The sequence below is a fragment of the Pseudopipra pipra genome, chromosome 3 (genome assembly GCF_036250125.1).
Source record: "Pseudopipra pipra isolate bDixPip1 chromosome 3, bDixPip1.hap1, whole genome shotgun sequence".
Taxonomy (NCBI): domain Eukaryota; kingdom Metazoa; phylum Chordata; class Aves; order Passeriformes; family Pipridae; genus Pseudopipra; species Pseudopipra pipra.
This window is the reverse complement of record NC_087551.1, coordinates 52,815,627-52,834,172: the sequence shown is the minus strand read 5'-3', so window position 1 is coordinate 52,834,172 and position 18,546 is coordinate 52,815,627. Positions and strand designations below refer to the sequence as shown.

General features: G+C 39.9%; 1 protein-coding gene across 4 annotated transcripts in view; it reads left to right on the top strand.

Annotated features, from left to right (window-relative positions):
- Positions 1-8,768: 8,768 nt before the first annotated feature.
- Positions 8,769-18,546, top strand: part of IPCEF1 (interaction protein for cytohesin exchange factors 1) — a 48,147-nt gene continuing 38,369 nt past the window's right edge. For 2 of the 4 annotated variants that reach the window (XM_064649198.1, XM_064649196.1), the window contains exons 1-3: positions 8,769-8,807; positions 14,480-14,516; positions 15,175-15,344. In XM_064649198.1, coding sequence (XP_064505268.1) covers positions 8,784-8,807; positions 14,480-14,516; positions 15,175-15,344 — 231 coding nt within the window. In that variant the 5' untranslated portion in view covers positions 8,769-8,783. Of the gene's footprint in view, positions 8,808-14,318; positions 14,336-14,479; positions 14,517-14,564; positions 14,708-15,174; positions 15,345-18,546 lie in introns of those variants that run through there. The other 2 variants (XM_064649200.1, XM_064649199.1) reach the window with 2 other exon arrangements.

The window sequence follows — 18,546 nt, the reverse complement described above, 5'->3', positions numbered from 1 at the left end:
TTGGTCATGTCTGCATGTCTAAAAGGCACCACCACCCAGCATGAGGTGGAAATTCAGTTGTGTTCTGCCAGTGATGTGCCTAGAGGAGTTGTATCCAAATTTGTCAATGCTCTTTCAATCTTTCCAATCTTTTCTAAGACATTAATAAGACAGGAGTATTATAACCTTATTGTGCTTGAGAATTGTTGCAAAAGAGATGTGCTAATTTATAATATCTGGTCAGAAGGCACGAGAACAACAGAAACAGGATGCATTTTGGCGCTTATTTGAGTAAAGCCTGAGAGATCAGCTGGGAAGACAAATACAGCATTTCTTCCAGTGTCAGAAAAAGTCTTGAAAGTTGTGCCTTCAAGTGAGTTGATTTAAACCAGGACAATTTAAATTACAGACATTTCCAATCGTTCTGGTAGCCTCAGACTCTTTAACTGGTATAAATTAGAGCTCTGCTCTAATTTATACCAAGTGTGCTCTAAAATACCAAGTGTGGGGTTGATTTTCTCCAAGCATTTACCTCTCATTAATTATTTTTACTGCTGTGGGGGTTCTGTTGCCAAATTGCAGATGGCATGAGAGGGCAAACTGAACTAACAAGTTAAAATAATTTATTTAAAGAGGATCATAAAAGTGAAAGTAACTGCTGAGGCTGCAGTTACTGTAAGATATACATTGCCATTAAATAGGTGATAATACTAAACTTAATTTGTATTGATTACTATTTTTTTATCACTGAGAAGCCTAAACTTTATTTTGACTATTTGCTTCCCTTATATAAAACTGGAAAGATATGCATATAACAATTACTTCAAAAAATGGAGATGCTCTATGTTGGAATACACTTATATAAATATAAAAGGAAATAAACAGCTGGGAACATTTTAGAAGAAAAACAGAAGAGAGGAAGTCTCTCCTCAGAAGAAAAATGAAAGACACACACAGATTAACTTTGTGTAGAGTGCTGTGACAACCATAATATGGTGGAATTTAAGGGCAAAAGTTTGATGAAATACAGCCTATGACATAAAAAAATCCAGATCATCTGGGAAATTGTGGAAATTGTTCCTGTGAAAGAACAATTTTAGTTCTATGTAAATAGCTTTGCCATATTGATTTTTCCTTTCAGAAAAGGCTCACTGTTTTCGTTTCAGATTTAACTACAGTGAGGGCAACACCATAGAAAAAGAAGTACAGAAGTGTTCATTTCTATAAGATTCAAGAAACTAGTGTCTGATGTAGTCAGATCTGCCTTTGCAGAAATAACAAATAGTCATCTCTAATGTTTTATTTCTTTGTGCAGATGTTCTGGCAAAGGCTATAGGGTTTAAGAAGCAAGAATTATAGTAAATCTTGAACGCCTAGAGGCATTGAAGACTGAAGATAAGTACTGCAGCAATCATTTGCAACCAGTCATTGGGGTTTTTTTAAGTTTTATTGCAGCTCTCAGGGCCAACCAGCTTGTTATGTTACCCACCTTGGACAAGACCCCCTTTTCACACTGATGAGGGGAAATACCTTCTAGCAGGTATTTCTTACTATGCTCTTTTTGTGTGGTGAAGCAGGCTTTCTTCTCTTGCTTATTGCAGACATAAGTCAAAGTAAATATGGCTGGTAGCAATTTAAAATGAGAATTAATCTGCTTAAAAGGAAACCATATCTACTGCTGAAATAGTCTAGAAGAAAGCAAGCCACTGATAATTAAACTGGATTCCAGGGCAACGTACTTCTAAGAACAACTTTTCATCATATCACTGAGCTTTCATCCTAGATGTTTGGGTTTTTTTTTGGCCTCTCATGAGTCCATATCTGCTCTGACTCAGACATATGAGAACAGCACTGGGCTCTCAGTCGTCTGTCCAGCTTGGTGGCCTGCCTGGCCTGGACCTTGGAGAAATTCTGTATTATATAAGATCATGTGGACCTGGATGTTGAATTGAGGAATGGGCGCTGGCTAAATTTCTCTGGAGAAGCTATGATGTCAGCAGTCAAGTTTTCTCCATTCTCTTGTTCCTGGGGAAATGCCTTTCAGCTGTGGGGAAAAGAAGACCACATGCAAATCTGTATGGCTGACCAGACTGCATCGTAGTGCAGAAGCAGTTCTGCCCTCCTCTGGTGAAACGTGCCAGGGCAGTTTGTCGTTGCTATATCTCTCCCCACTGAGATTGCTGTCTTGCAGAGGTGATGTTTGAGTGCATGTACTTTGTGTGCTGCGGTGGGTGGGAAGAAGACAAACTCTTCAATGCTCCTGACCTTTTGATAAGGAACCAAACACAACTCTGAAGACTTCAGTTTCTTGAGAACTTTGTGAATGTGGAGGGGAAGCCTTTGATGGAAGAAGCAGCAAGTACCCCAGCTATTTCTTTTCCATTTCATCCTCATAATCATCAACACAATGATTTTGCTTTATTTTTAAAACTTGTTTTCTTGGCACTTCCCTGGAAGTGTGAATGCTGGCCTTTTGTATAGTGCTGTTGGTAAAATTAACTGTGCCTGAGTGGGAGAAAGAAGACTCTTCTCTAAGCTTCAGAGAGCGCAAACAGTAGCAATTTTTGCTGGCCTTTTGGTCTCAAATGCAGAAGTCAAAAGCATGCTCCTGTTATACTGATGTATTACAGTGCAGTTGTGTCAGTTGTAAAGGGACTGGATTTCCTTGTTACATCACTCAACAGGGTGGCAGCTCAGGAAATATTGCTCAGGTAACCGGGTTTTTTGGACAGAGGAGAAACCACCATCCACAGTGCCCTGGAGAACACCTGTAAATGCAGGAAGAGCTAAAGCTTCTGCTCTAGCCTTAGCTTCGTTGCCTGAAATCAAATTATCCCCACTCAGAAGATGCCTTTGGCAATGTGTAGGTGGGGACTGATCCCCTCCTGGGGCAGCCTGGTAGTGCTGTGAGGCTGTAGGGAGGCCATTCCCCACCTTGAGGAGTCCTGCCTCCCAGGAGGGTTTTCATTGCAATGACTACTGGATGGGAAAAAGTAAAAATTCTCCAAAAGGAAAATGCCATTGTGTTCTGCTGGGCAAAGGACCCTAAAGTCAGTGTATTCTTGAAATGGCACAGGGCAGAGCTGAAATCTGGGGTGTGCCAGGCAACCTACCTATGTCAGCTCTATCTGGCAGAATTTTTTTTTATTAGTCTTATTTTAGGAAATCTGATTCATTTTGATAACAATATCTTTTCTCTTTCTTTTTTTCTTCTGAACCTTGTCCTCCAAACTCACAATTTTTTCAATTTTTAACTTCCATTGGATTCATAAACCTTCAGCAATGCCATGACAGCAAACATTTGTCAGAACTGCCTTCCAGTGAGTATGTCCCAGGTGCTTGTCACTGCAAAAATCCATGTTTGCAAGTAGTGCAGCAGTTCTGTACCTTTGTGCTGCAGCTAAACATGCCCTTGTTCTTTCTTTACATGGTGGGCATTGCAGTGTTCCCTCAAAATTGTCTTTGCTGAAAAACTGTTCTGAAAAAACAGAGGAGGGAATGACAGTCCTTCTCTCCTCATCTGTATCTTTTTGCAAGGGATTTGCTTCGAGAAACCCCTTAGATGGTTGTCTCAGGAGGGGCTATAGGCATTGTGCTCTTTTTTCCTGCCTCCCTTCTGTGTTTCATCTTCTGAGGCAGCAGAAATCTGTGCATTTTTTTGGAAGAGAGCAGAACACCAGGGAAGTGCTTCTCTAGTCCTGAAATGTTTACTTACACCTTAACTGCACTAACTCTTCATCCATTTCTGCAGCCAACTTAACTTTACCTGCTTTTATTGCGTACCACACACACACACACACACACACACACAAAGACAACTAGAAGACAGTAAGAATTGCAGTGTTGCACTCAGTGTTTCTGCAAACTCTTCCTTGGCCTTCAAACATAGCAGCAGTAGGAAACAGTTCAACACTTCAAGGAGTTTGGGACAGACACACTTTGTTAAGCATGTCATTTTGATTTCTCATTTTGGTCTATGAGGCCACTGAGGCAGCTGGAGCACATATCTTCTGTTGAACCTCTTCATTCTCTCCAGCCCCTCTCCTCCAGAAGGCAGTGAGGTTTGACTCCTGCAACTGCTTGTTCAGAGGTGTCAGCATGTGTAACTTGCTGCTCTTGGGCTTCCCAGCTGGACTGACAGGATCTGGCTATGATCCAAGCAGGGTGATATCTCCAGACCCTTCCTTGTCTCCAACACAGGAGCAGTGATTTTTGTTCCAGTTTTTCCTGGCCTTCTCCCAAATAGAGTCAGAAGTTATCTTTTTGAATTGTTTGCAGTTGAGGAAATGCATTTGAAAATAAGGTTATAACCAATGGTATTCTAAAATATAATGGCATTAGATATGAAAAATGCAGTTTCTTGCTGTTAAGCCTGTGAAAGAACCCTTTTGTCTTTTCCAAGTGTAACATTTGTTCAATAAGCTTGAATTTATCCATTGTGGCCAAAGATGAAGGTATACTTTGACAATTATGTCTTATGACTAATCTTTAATGGACTTGCTCTTTCTGATGCTAATGGTGAATCTGTAGTTTCATCCGCAATTTGGAAACACAGAGTCATGTGGACCAGGGTGGATGGGATACATTATCCAGGATGGGATGGTCCATGAACTTTTGTGAAAAGTGCCTTAACGTCTATTTGTCACTGCCCTGAGGCAAAGCACAAAGCTTAATATCCATCTTCCCTGGTGAGCCAGTAAGAGAGAGAAAATCTGCAGATTAGAAACTCCTGGTACAAGTTAGATAGTTGATTTAGGCAGCTGATTTAGACAGCTGATTAACCGGTTAAGTAATTGACTAGATCTGACTAATTAGTGGTTAATGGTAAGGTTCTGTCAGATTAAATTGATCTCTAGTAAGCCAAAGGACAATTATGAGCTTGCAATCACTCTGATTATTTTCCCCCTGCATTGTTACAAGAACCCCAGTTAGAGGTAATGCGATAATTTAGGACTATTATGTAAGGCTGTCTCCTTGCCACAGGACAGTGCTTCAAGCGCTGCTATAAATTGGGGCAATGCAATTCCTAATGTCTGGTGAGATATGTGATTAAGTAATAATTGATTTTTTGGGGGAAACTTCTGTAATGCTGTCATTAGTTTCATATTGCCTGTCAATTCATTGCCCATTGAAGTGCAGATTTTTGCAGGCAGCCAAATAAACAGAAAAGCATAGAGGTTAAAGCTGGTGACCAGTGTGAGAAATTTAAACAGAAGGTTTAAAGCTCTTTTTCCAGGTTATCTACAGCCCTGGCTTGGGGCTTGGTAAAGCAGAAATTTTCTTTTTGAGTAGTCTATGTCAATGCCATCAGAATAGGAGCTTAGCTACACACAACTAAGGTGCTTCAGCAACACAAATAGTTTGAGTCAGGTTGCGTGTCTCAAATATTTTGATCAGAAACACGAAGGTGTATGTCCACTCTGGATGTCATCTGTTGGATGCCTGGAAGGCATATCTGGCAGGCTTATACCACTATCATTGCATATTGATGTACTCGCTGTAGCTTGTAATTGGTAAGAGACAGCATCAGGCCTTGTGGATTTTGACTTCCCCAAGAGGAATATTACTAATGAAGTAAGATAGATTTTTGCAACTAGAATCATTGGAACCTCGCTGTTTTCTTTTTTTATCTCTTTCCTTTTTTCCACCCTTTCAAATTACCTTTGATCTTTACAGAGATATTTCTATATATTTCCGAAGAGATGATGAAGTCAATTTGACTATCTATGATTGCAAGATATTTCTGGTAAGACACTTGCTCTGTTTCCACATTTGTTGCGTCAGCCATTACTCATGTACCTACTTGTTTACTACTCTTCTTGGAAGAGCAGGAGAGAAGTGAGACTAATAAAGCTATGCACAGTGATAATTTATTCAGTTGTTAAATCAAAACAAAAAAGCACTCAAAAACTTGATTTAGAAATCTTTTAGCTGAAACCACATTTGACATAATGTATTCAATTTAGATGGAAATTGAATGAGTTATATTAGGCACCTGTAAGAAAAGCCAAAGGAATATAGGTATGGTTTACAAGCTGATAATGTAAATTCATCCCCTTTGCTTTTATCCAGTACATCCATTGTGTTTTGTCTTCCAGAAAGTGAGAAATTCAAGTCTGGTTTATTGTTTATGAAGTCCTTTGAAGTGGGAGAGGTTTTACTGTGCCTTGTTTTATTTTCTCTCTTTGTTTTGTTCCACTTCTCAGTTTTAGCAAATTGAACATTCATTACAGCAGACTGCAATCCTGTTGCATGTTTTCCATGTGGGTGCCTTAATCTATAGGCTGGAGGGTTTTCCTTTCCTTCTGTTCCTAGAATTTATCTTGTTGCAAATGAAGGGGTTTAGAAGACAGCTAGAATCTCACACTCACCTCTGGGGGTAATACCCCACTTCAATTTCAGTGTCCACCTGAGTCAAGACAAGGATACACACGTGTGTCTCCAGTCTGTAATACAGCACTATGAGTTCTGTGAAATGTGGTGATCTGACCCAAGTCTTCTCCTGCTGCAGCTACTCCAGTTAGGACACCCTCCTGATGGTATGAATTCAAGTGTTGTCGCTTACCAACCTCTCACTGGCTTGCAAAGGTCTTGAGCTCAGGTGTAGCTTTTGTGGAGTGGGAAACCTTTCTATTGGCAAAACTGCCAACCCTGAGCATGCTTCTGGGCTGACACAGTGTGACCACCTACTGCTGTGCAGAGGGAAAGTGAGATGCACTGCTCATCAGGGGATGCCAACTGCAGCCTGTGTGAGGAGATTACTGGGGGTGGGGGATTATGGTTCATAGAGACAGCCCCTACAGTTTCATGATGGACCATCCAGTAAGGCAGGTATCAACTAGCTCTATTTGAGTGGCCACATTTATCCAGCTCCTTCTCCTAATTTACCTGACTGTTTAGAAAGGATATATAGTTTTTCCACTGTGCACCTGCATAAAATTGAAAGGGATGACTTGTTTTAATGTAGTGTGAAGATAAACAGGTTATGCCCTTCTGAAATGTTAGTTTTGCAACAGTTGAGTATAGTTGAGTGAATATAAAAATCCTAAGGCCATTACATAGTGTAACTGGTCTCACTCAGGTTGGGTTTATTTAGGAGAAATAAATTCAGACTTATTTCTGTACTGAACATGTAATTTTTACAATATCTTTCATTATACAGGGAATAATAAATTATACTCCTCTATAATGAGACAGAAGTCAGTGCTTCCTTTGAAAACTGGATTCTGGCTCAAAGACTGCTTGTCCAGTTTCTGGAAACTAAACAAAAGTTTGAGTTAAAGTCACTGAGAAGAGATTGCTGAAATCCATTTCAGGTCCTCTGGCACAAAGCACACAGGCGGAAATGTTTCCTTGCCAGTTAACTAGTGCTTCTCCTCTTGCTCCTAGTACCGTGTCTGATTCAAAGCTGTGCAATTCCTCCCCAAACCCAAGGCACACATGAAATGAAGAAATGACAGGGAAAAGGCCACATGTCTCAACAATTACAATAATATGATCTGTTATTCCTTTGCTTTCTGGCTCTGTGTTTGAGATTCACTGTTAATGTGCTTGTATAACGAAAGGTGTTTCCTCTGCTTGTTTATACTAGGTATGATTTCTAAACATCCTTGAAATTATTGGCCATAACATCTCTCCTCATAATGATATTACTTCAACTTGAGCCACTTATGGAAAGTACTTCTTTCTATTTTTGAGCAGAAATGACAGAGAGCCAGAAAAATATGTATTTGTTTGCCTTTCTATTTTTGGTTTGAAATTGCTGGAAGCCAGTAGGTGGGTTTTTATTTTATGTAGGAAGATTTTATTTTCAAACTAAACCAAATATTATGTATGAGGAGTGGCACATAAATAATCTGTTCTAGCAAAAGGAAAAAGTTCTTGTTAGAAATTCTTCTGAAGTGTGGCTCTATTTCTGGAAATCCTTTCTTGTTTGCTTCAGCAGAGTCTTGTATCCTCTTCCATTTCCCTCAATGATTCTTTCACATGCAGAGGGGTGAGTTTTATAGGAACTTTGCTGGCACCAAAACATTGGTATGTTTTCCTTCATCTTGTACACTGCACCAATTCATCATCTGTCCATTCTACCAACCAAAGGAAAATCATGTAGAGAGTTGACTAGTGCTTTTGTTAACAAAATTAAGTCACCTGATCTCTCACCTAAATGGATAACCACTAACTTGGTATGTCTTTGGAAAATAAACTCTAGTGTCTACTGTTGGACTACACAGATTTTGGTCTACAGGAATAAAAAAATTACAATCCATTATGAGGTCTCATCCCATTCAGGAGAACCAGAAGGTTTCCTAATTTGCATTCCCAGAAAACACTGGGAATAACTCAACCAAAACAGCAATCAAAATCCTATAGATTTCTTTAAGATTAAAAACCAAAATGAACAAAAATAATTAATCCCCAATATTATTTATTCTCTCTGCATTTACCCTAAAAAACCCAACCCCACCCAACTCCAAAAACCATTGCAACCAAGCAAAAAGCAACCCCCCAGCCACACCCATGAGTTTATTCTATTTATTTCATAGAAGACATTGGATAGTTTTGAGTTAGTGTTACTTACCATTTGTTGACTTCTAAATCAGCAAAATCAGTTCACATAACATAGCATTATCTTTGGAAAAGTGTTTTTTTGGGGGTTGGAGGATAGAGTTGGCAGAACAAAATGTATTAAAATATTTTTTTTTACTCTACTACCAAGATTTACGTTGTATGAAAATATAACACAAAGCTGAAGTACACAAAACTTTCTCTTTTTACAGCTTTTCCATTAAGCTTTGAAGCCATTCATGGAAGCTGATGGCAATGTTCTCGTAAGTATAATTGAAGTTATGTCAGAGTTATTGATCAGCTGAAGAGGTCATATCTGGGGATTGTATCCTTGTAATCACAGAGGACTATGAGCAGCATAACAGAATAGCATACGTGAACAGCATCAATATCCAAACAAGATCTTGCTTCTAGGCCAGGCCAAGTGGTGAGGTTACCCCAGTTCTGCTCTAAGGATGAAATTAAATCTACTGCATGTGCCTGATGCCAGGGATGCCCTCACTTCCAAGTCCTACCCTTCAGTGGATGAGAAAACAGTAACATAAGATGCGAGCTTAGCAAAGGATTTTCTTAGCCACACATCTATCTAGCCCCTAGGAAGCTCAAGAAAAGTATAGCTCTGTAGAATATAACTGTAGATCCTAGCTGCCTTTGGTGCCTTCTCAGATTCATGTACTGTGAGTTGAATTTCATGTGACATGGTGTTCACTGTTAGCCCAATGCCCCTGCTTTTCCTTGTAGAACCAACTTTTTTTGTTTCCTCTGAAACAGCTTCGTTCACCTATTTCACCCTATTTTTTTTTCTCCTGGGGACTTTGCATGTTGCAAGCCCTTCAGTCCCAAGGTAGAAGCATCCCTTGATGTGATCCTTGGCTGTTCCTGGCAGCTGCCCCAGATCCAAGACACCTACAGCCTTTGACACAGCTCCCCATGATTAGGAAGGGTCAATTACCCTTTAACTGGTGGTAGGGAGGAACCTACCCTGAGTGCAGCCAACAGACCCACCAGTCTGTGCAGCAGAGCATGAAGAAGGAGCGAAATAAGGGGGGCTCAATTGAAACTGTGTTGCATTCAGGCATGCTGGTAACAGGGCAGCTTCCCCCGGTAGATGTAGGAACAGCTGCCCCTCCTGGGGCAAAGGCTTCCACACAGACTGTTTTTTTTTTGAGGGGGTTTGACGCCCTCCAAGTCCCAGATTGCAGGAGGTGTCAGGACCTCTCCTTGAGGCCAGGAGAGATGACCCTCTGTCTTGCGGGAGCTGTGCCATCTTGGAGGAGCTGTGCTGGCAAGTGAAGGAGACAAAGGAAGAAGTGTGCAGACTGTGCAGCATCACAGTAAATGAAATGGAGAGAGATAGGGTCTTCTCTGAGACAAAATAGCTTGATGACCATCAGTCCCCACCTGCAATTGAGAAGTAGGCACTGTCTACCCCCACTGTCAATGTAAGCAAAACTTCTGCAGAAGGGGAAGGATGGAAGTTGGTTATTTCTTGTATCAAGACAAAGGCTCCTACCTCTCCTAAGAACTTGCAACTGCAAAATATGTTGACTACCCTCATAACTGAAGTGAAGCCAGATGTGCCTACTAGCAAAGGACCTAGTTTACCTAACTGTAAACCATGCAAGGCTACCAAGAAGAAATGGTGAGACACTGCAGTGGGGGAGTCCCTGCTGTTAGAGACAGAGACATCCCTCTGTAGGCCCTGACCAGCCATCTGGAGAGGTTTGCTGCCTGGTGGGGGCCAGGATCCAGGATCTTGTGGAGAGACTGACAAAGCCCATCCAGCCCTCTATCCCATATTGTTATTCCATTTGAGCACAAACAATACTGCGAGTGGAAACTAGTACATGCTGGGGGCCATAGAGCTGAAAAGTAGCTTTGCAGAAAAGGACCAGGGAGTCTTGGTGAACATCATGTTGAATATGAGCCAGAAACGTGCCCATGCTGCAATGAAGGCAAATGGTATCTTCGGCTGCATTAGACAAAGTATTGCCAGGAGGTGAAGGGAGGTGATAATTTATTTTGTGCTGGTGAGGCTGCCCCTGGAATGCTGTGTCCATTTCTGGACTTCTCAGTTCAAGAGAGACATGGATGTACCAGTGAGGCCCAAGGACAATTAAGGGACTGTAGCATCTACAGTACAAGGGAAGACTGAGTGAGCTGGGACTGTTATCTTGGAGAACAGGCTCAGGGGGATCTTATCAATGTGTAAATACTTGAAGGGAGAGTGCGAAGAAAAGGACATGGTGGTAATGCCAGGTTGACAGTTGGACTTGATGATCTGAAATGTCTTTTCCAACCTTAAGAATTCTATCATTCTTTTCAGTGGTGCCCAGTGACAGGACTAGAAGTGATGGGCACAAACTGAAACACAGGAGGTCTCCTCTGAACAGTTGTTTACTGTGAGGATGATTGAGCACTGTCACAGGTTGTCAAGAGAGACTGTGGAGTCTCCGCCTTTGGTGATATACAAAAGCTGTCTGGACATGGTCCTGGAAAACCAGTTGTAGGTGTGGGGTGAACTTAGATGACCTCCTGAAGTCCATTCAAGCTCAGTCATACTGTGATTCTGTGGAAAAATAGGACCTCTAAACTGACAGAAGTCTTTGCTGAAGTTGTCATCTTTTCTCATGCTTTTGCTCATCACTGGAGCCTGCCTGGCACAGAAGTGGCTGTGAATAATGTGTAGTCCTTTGTAATTGGCTCACGGGTGTATTTGCAAAGTGGAGGAGTAATGGATAGCAAGCTTGAAGTCTCTCTTGTTCTGCAGGATCACTATCCCATCCTGTTCAGCCCTCAGTAAACCCAAACCTACCAAAAAAGGTTAAACCTGTTCTCTACTGCCAGTCTTGCACAAAAATGTATGTTTTTCAATTATTCAAGAGCTTTCTGAGAATTATTGCTCTTAGATTTCCCCTGGTAACTAGAAAAGATAGAAATAGATCTGTTGTTCTTGGTTTGTTTTCAGTTGAACCTGTGATAATGAAATAAATAATTTCCCATTTTGAGCTTTATAGAAAAACATCTACCACTGTCAGAAGCAAAACCATTAGTTTCAGATTGTTCCAGTGACTATGTCTGCCACTTAGAGTACATTCATATCTAAAACAGCTGTTGTGCCCCTGGTACCACTGGTTTTATTGGTAGCAACTCTGCCATAAACAGTTTTCTCTCTGTTCTGCACTGGTAAGAATGTCTATAAGAGTGAAACTTAAAAGTATCTCTTAATCAATATTCAACCCGAGTTCACTGAAACAAAAGATTATTAACTTTTATAAACCAGTTTTCAGAGGAGGAAAACTTTAATTTACTTCTTGAGGAAAGGTTTGCCACTGGAGACTTGCTAATGTGTTGTATTCTTGTGAAAAATTGAATCCAAACTCTGCTGGTGAGGCATTTTATGAATTTTGTGGTAAATTCATTTAAATGCAGGTTTCCTATTGGTTTGAGATGAAAATAGTTAAACAGTTAAAACTGTTTGTTTATTTCATAAAATATCTATCTGACTCCAAACACTGTGCTTTGGAGAAAGAGGTTGTTTTTATTTGTTTATAAATCAACAATATTTGGGAAGGCAATTTTGTGAATCGTGCCAGATTTTATTACTGCAGTTGGGGATAAAAGCTTTCTCTTGTGCAGAGCAAAACAGCTATTTTTTATAGGATGAAGCTGGGTTTCTGAACAACACTAAGACACATTTAAAAGTTGCCAAATTCCAGGTTTAGTATTAATTTGTTGAATATTTACTTCACTTTTCAGGAATATTGGGAAAGACAACTGGAAATGTATCTTAATTCAAAAATTTTCATTCAATAGTGATTTTGTTACAGATTTATTACTAATTTTATTAAGACAAACTAAATACAGTGCTGGCTGAAGAAAATTCCCTTTCTTCCACCATTAATTTCCCAAATCTTCCCATAAAATATGAAGAAAAGTGGGTTCATCACCCGTATCCACTTGTAGCAGGATATCATCATTGCCACTGAATAATAAATGCAAATTTGTAAATTCTTTTACCAAGCCCAAGTTCTTACTAGGTAATCAGTTTTTTCCTCAATCTGATATAAATGGGGCTCTAACAGATGATTTGCATAATATGGGTATTTAACTCTTTCTTGACGGGTGACCTATAGACCATGTTATTTTGCTTTAGATCATCAACAAGGTTAGTGGAAAGATTGCTTTTTCCTCACTTGTGTAGAGAGAGCCACATCCTGTCTCGGGTCTTTTACAACTTTATGTTGGTTAAAGATGAAATGACCTCACTACAGTATCATGGCAAAGATGTGATGTTGCCTTTACTACTTAGTTTTTGTGCAAGGAGAGCTGATTTAGATTTAATTTTCTTAATATCATTTTGGGTTTCTCTAAAGGAAAGTAATTAGTTTGTCTGTGTGACCCACTGATTCCCTGAGGCCATATATTATTTCCATGTGTCCTCACCAGGGCATTACTGTCTTTGGAATGGCACAAAGGGTGGCCTGCACAGGATGGGGAAATGACAGAGACTCTTACAGAGCTGATGTGTTTTCTTACTGCTTTTCTTTGTGTGTTGTCATGGAGAATAGTCTGAGAGAGAAAAAGGCAGTGGTAGAATTAAAAAAAAAAAAGGAAAAAAAGGAAAAAAGAATATGCAATGATTAAGCAGGAGTCTGGGATTATTCATTCCTGATGAAGCTTCCCACAAGCAGGTTGTTCAGGTTGTCTCAAATAGGCACCAAATAAGCACACCATGGCAATATACATTCTGCACTGTGTGATACATGCTGCAAAGATCACTGCTTAGGGAAAGTTGTAGCTCTTGTAAACACTGGCGGCAGGGATCTCTTCTATTACTATTTGCAGACAGTCTAGCTTTACTCACCTTTAATTTGCCTATGAGAAGAGCCATCAAATTTTTCAAGAATGATATGAAATCGGGTTTTGTTTTCCTGAGAAGCTGGAAAGGCAAAGGAGCTACATTAGGGATGTTCATAGCGTAGCTCTGCAGCAGATCAGGTAGCTACCAGCTTTGCATAGCAACGTTGTGGCCAGCATATTAAATCATATGTCATTTTATCCAGCATTTGTCATCCAGAGGCTTCAAAACTTTCCTAAAAATAGAAAAAGGTGAATGATGTAGTTGCCACACTAGAGATGGAAAGGTTGAGGCAAGGAGGAGTCAAGTGCTTTGTCCACAATCACACAACTAACCAGCCTGTCTAGGGAGAATTTACTCCAAAAACCAGACCTTCCATTTTCAATGACCTCCTTTTTTGGTCTGTGGTCTTCTGTTTTAGTTTCATTTTCCATGTGTTTATGCAGGATGAAATATACAGACTGCAAATGAGTAAATATGATTCAATTTTGTTATTTTTAAACTTCCATATATGTTGTGTGTTTTTTTTTTTTTGTTAAGAAATATTATGAAACTCTTACAGAGGAAAAAACACACGCTTTACACTAAAATAAAAAAAAAAGAAAAAAGGAAAAAAAATTTTTTTCTTTTTCAGGATTTCTTAGAATGAGCTAAATGACTATCAGTCACCTGGCACGTATTTCAGTGTTTCCATGTTTGTAAATCTGGCTTATGGAGCATAATGAAGCATTAAAATGCTGGAGTTTTAACTTCAAAATGCAGAATACAATTCAGGCAAACACAGCAAAATAGAAGCTGCCTGTGGGTGCAGAACAGGAAGCACTAGTAGACAGACACATGTAATAGAATTATGTTTGCTCTTGCTCAACTAGATGTACATCAATTTTAATTAACATATTTTATGCTTCAGCTACTAACGTCCCTTCAGCAGTGAGTGGGTTATGTGTTTCCATCCTGCATATACCACCAGCATCACCACCACGTCCTTCTCTATCTTCCCCCTCCCCTTTCTACACAAATGTTGCAACACAATCTGAAATTTCCTCTTTTCTTTCCTTCCTGCATTTCTTACAGGTTCCTTTGCGTCAGAAGGCAAAAAAGAAAAGTCAAGGTAATGAGAGATTGTTTTTTCTTTTCTCTCACGGATTCCTCTGTTATTTTCTTAGTGTGTCTTATTCTTGAGAGGGTGAGGATTTTGTACTGCTACTCAGCTGGTGGAAGGCTGCTTTTTAACTCCACTGATTCTTGAACTGATTCTGAGAAAAATGACAACGGGCTGTTCCTTTGGACTAAATCCTTGTGGTATGTTAATTGAATCAAAGCTGGTAATCAGTGAGCTAGAATCAGCTGCCTGCATAGAGATACACACTAGCGGTTTTCATGTACTTGGCATAATAGTTTTCTCTAGCTGACTTAAATAGATGTATTCTTTTCAGTGCAGCTGTGTGAAGGAAAATATATGCATGCTTCTCTTAAAAGGATCAAAGGATGTATTTTTAATTTACTACATCTTGTGTATCTTACAATTAATTAGTGTCTGCATTATCTATAGCTTACTATTTTGTTTCTGAACATCAGCATGCCTTTCAAAAGAATGTGTGTTACTGTCACAGCCATTATAAAACTGAACGACTTCTAAGTATATTTTAAGATATGCTTGGATGATTTTCTGAGATTGCTAAGTAAGGTTGACAGCTTTAATTGGCAGCAACCTCTTTCCTGGTAATGCACTTTTAAGAAAGCAGAACACTGTATTTTTAATGGCACAGGATTCTTTATAATGAGCCGACGGAGGATATCGTGCAAAGAGCTGGGACAGGCCGATTGCCAAGGATGGCTCTACAAAAAGAAGGAAAAAGGAGCTTTCATTGGCAACAAATGGAAAAAGTTCTGGTGTGTGCTAAAGGAGTCATCACTGTATTGGTACAGCAGTCAGCTGGTGAGTACAGTGCACATCCAGCTCCGGGTGCCAGACAAACAGCATCTGCTGGGACTGAGACAAGGGTGGCTGTGGTTACAGTATAGATGCACCCTGAAGGAGTACAAATAATGGGGTTCAGTTCTCAGTCCTGACATTTCCTGTGATCTGGGAAGTGTATATGTGAATGTGACATATGCAGAAAACTGCTTTTTCTAGTTCAGCAAGTACTTGTGAAATGTTAACTTGCTGTCTGTTCTGCCCTGTAAAAAGCTGTTCTTTGAAGTCACTAGTGGTCTTTGAATTTGGAAAAGATTTTCCTGGGTTGAGCAGTTTGCGGACACTTGCTATCAAGACTCAAAACAAGAATTCTTCTTCACTTCTGATAAATGTAATTTTCAGAAGTGTCTCTCCTGTTTTTCTCTCCATCCCCTTCCACATGGAGAATATTCTGTTTATTTGTCTGATTGGTTTCTCTTTTTTCTTCTTTTTTTTTTCTCTTTTCCTTTCTTAATTTTTTTTCTTTCTTCTTTTTTTTTTTTTTCTTTTTTCATTTCAAGTGCTAGAGAATAGCTGGCTTTACTTCAGACTGGTTCGATTGGGCAGAGAGGATGTCTTGCCCATTCTAGGAAGATTCAGACAGAATTATTCCCTTCTCTTTGCTCTCTTGCATCACTACCTCTAAAAAGCTCCTATCACAATCAAATGATGAAGTGGCAGAGTCCAGAATTAGGGTATGCAGAGGATTAGGGGATGCCAGCAAAAACATAGGTTGAAACTCAGCAGCTTCAGTGTGGAATTGTGGATGGACATCAGGTTCCTTAAATAGAAATGAGCTTCTTTGAAAATCAGCATTTCCCAGGCCCAGCAAAAGATGAAGGTTTAAAGAAACCCTTATTAATTCTTAGAGCATTTAAAAAAAATCAAAGGCTATCTGGATTGTTTCCACTTGTTTATTTCTGTTGCAGTAATCCCCATTAAAAATCTTGCTAACTGCTTCAGGGAACAAATAAAATAGTTTAAGCCATTAAAAAAATTCCCATACCCTAAAAAAAAGCTTAACTCCTGTGCAGAGTATTCCACATTCTCCCTTTAGTTGTGGGTATAGTGTTATTGTTTTTTGTGGGTTTTTTTAGGGTGTTTTTTTGTTTGATTGATTGATTTATTTAATTTTTTGTTTGTTTATTTTAAATCAGAATAAAAATTTTGACTGGTACTTAAAGATGGTATTAGCTATTCCTTTCTGGGGACAAGTGAAAGCTGGTCTTGGGCTGTTGTTTTTTTATGATGTTGTGGTAATCTGATATAGACTTCCTTCAAGACTAAATCAGATACGTGCATGAGAGAAAGGAAAAGAATAGGAAAATTAGGAAAGAAAAAAATATTTAAAAGCCGTTTTCCCCTCCAATACTTACAATATCTTTGCTTGAAAGATATGGCCTGGTAGATATACTCCCCAGTAGCATTAATACCTTGCAAACACTTATCAAAATCAGCTGTTAGAAATCTGTGTACTTCTGGGCAAGCAGTTTTGAGAAAGGTGAGCTGGCTGGCTGATGTGTCCTTTAGACATGGGAAGTATCAGAAAGGAGTAATTCTGAGGAGTAATCAAGCTGGGAGGAAATATAAAAAAGCACAACCAGGCAAAGTTTGCCTTCTGGGAAGAGAAGGGTGGTGGGGGAGAGGTGCAAAGCCCTCCACTTCCTTTGGTTGTTGTGGCCTGGCTAAATACTGCTCTTGGGATCCAGAGAAACCATGATCATGATGGTCCCAGTGCTCTAGACAGCACTCATCCTGCAGCCCATGCCTTTCTGACTGTCACTGACTGCCCCCAAATGAACAAGTGTCAGCCTCATTCCAATTTATTTTATTTGCTCCAAAGAGCTCATATAGCTGCAAAATACTGTTGGCTTGTGTCAGTCCTGAGTTCTCACCTATCACAGCTGTTCCTTTAACATGCTAGCTGGTAGTGTCTCTTTGGTTTCAACTTCTGCCAACTCTCACATGCTATTTTGTATTGAAAACTCCAGGTTTCTTTGGACAACTTACAGTGCAGCCTCTATGTAACTAGATTAAGGAAATGTTTGCAGAATGTCAGTAACTACAGGGTTTAGAAAGGACAGAAGGTGTCCTTTGCTAAGACCTGCTTTCTTAAATTTGTGAGACCAGAGACATGCTCAGAGATCTGAGATCAATTAGACCTGATGCATTTTCACAAATGTTTTCACCTCTAGACTGGTGAAGGAGAAATAGCAGTGACATATTCACTTGCTTTCTTGATATTTCTTTTAAGTCTCTGGCCTGGCAATAGTACTACCTCTCTGACACTGTGTTCAGTAAAGTTAATCCTCAGTTTCAGTGGATCATACAAGATGGCAATCTAAAGTTTGGAGTTCTGTTGAAAGAGGAGTCCTGCTTACCACGTGTCTGAGGCTTCCTGTTATTGGCCCTCTTACAGAGGCTGAAGCAAAAGGTGGTGGTGAAAGAGTGGGGCTGAGGTTAAAGGAACCATGGCACACTGTTTGCCTGTAGCTCTGCCTGACCAGTTTTGTTCTTGTGAGAAACGAGTGTGTTTTGTTTGTGGATGTGTGAAAACCAATCACTGGTAACTGTAGCATAGCAACAGGGTGCTGGACCTATTTTTCTAATGGAGAAGAGGAAAATAGGGAGTGGGTGGAATTTGTACAGGAACGTGCATCATCCTGGATTTGGATAGATAACCTCAGCTGACGTTATGTTCTTTGTGAAGTCTGTCTTCAGGTGCCTCTGAAGCTCTGGATGTTTCTGTTACTCTGGTTTAATTTGCCTTTAAGCTACTCTGGTTCTGGGTCTTTCATGTGAGACAGATAGGGGGACGCGATATAGGACACTTGTGACATTTGCATGATATTTTCTTCAATTTAACATAAGATACTTTGTGAATGCCACAGCTCGAAAGAGAAAAAATAATAAAATTCTGAGACAGATCAGCAATAGCAGATCAGACACCCTGAGAGTCAAGCTTCTTCATTGAAAGCAAACTAGAGAATACACGCAAATCCGTATAAGCCTTTGATGAACTATCTGAGGTACTGCAAGCAGTGAAGTTAGGGCCCAGTGGTCTAGTTAGGCTTGGGTAGGCTGCCCTGGAATCTCTCCTCAACACCCTTCCTCTTTATAAAATATGAGGCAGGTAAATTTCTGTTTGCAGCATGGATGCACTCATAATCTCGGGAGGGAAGCT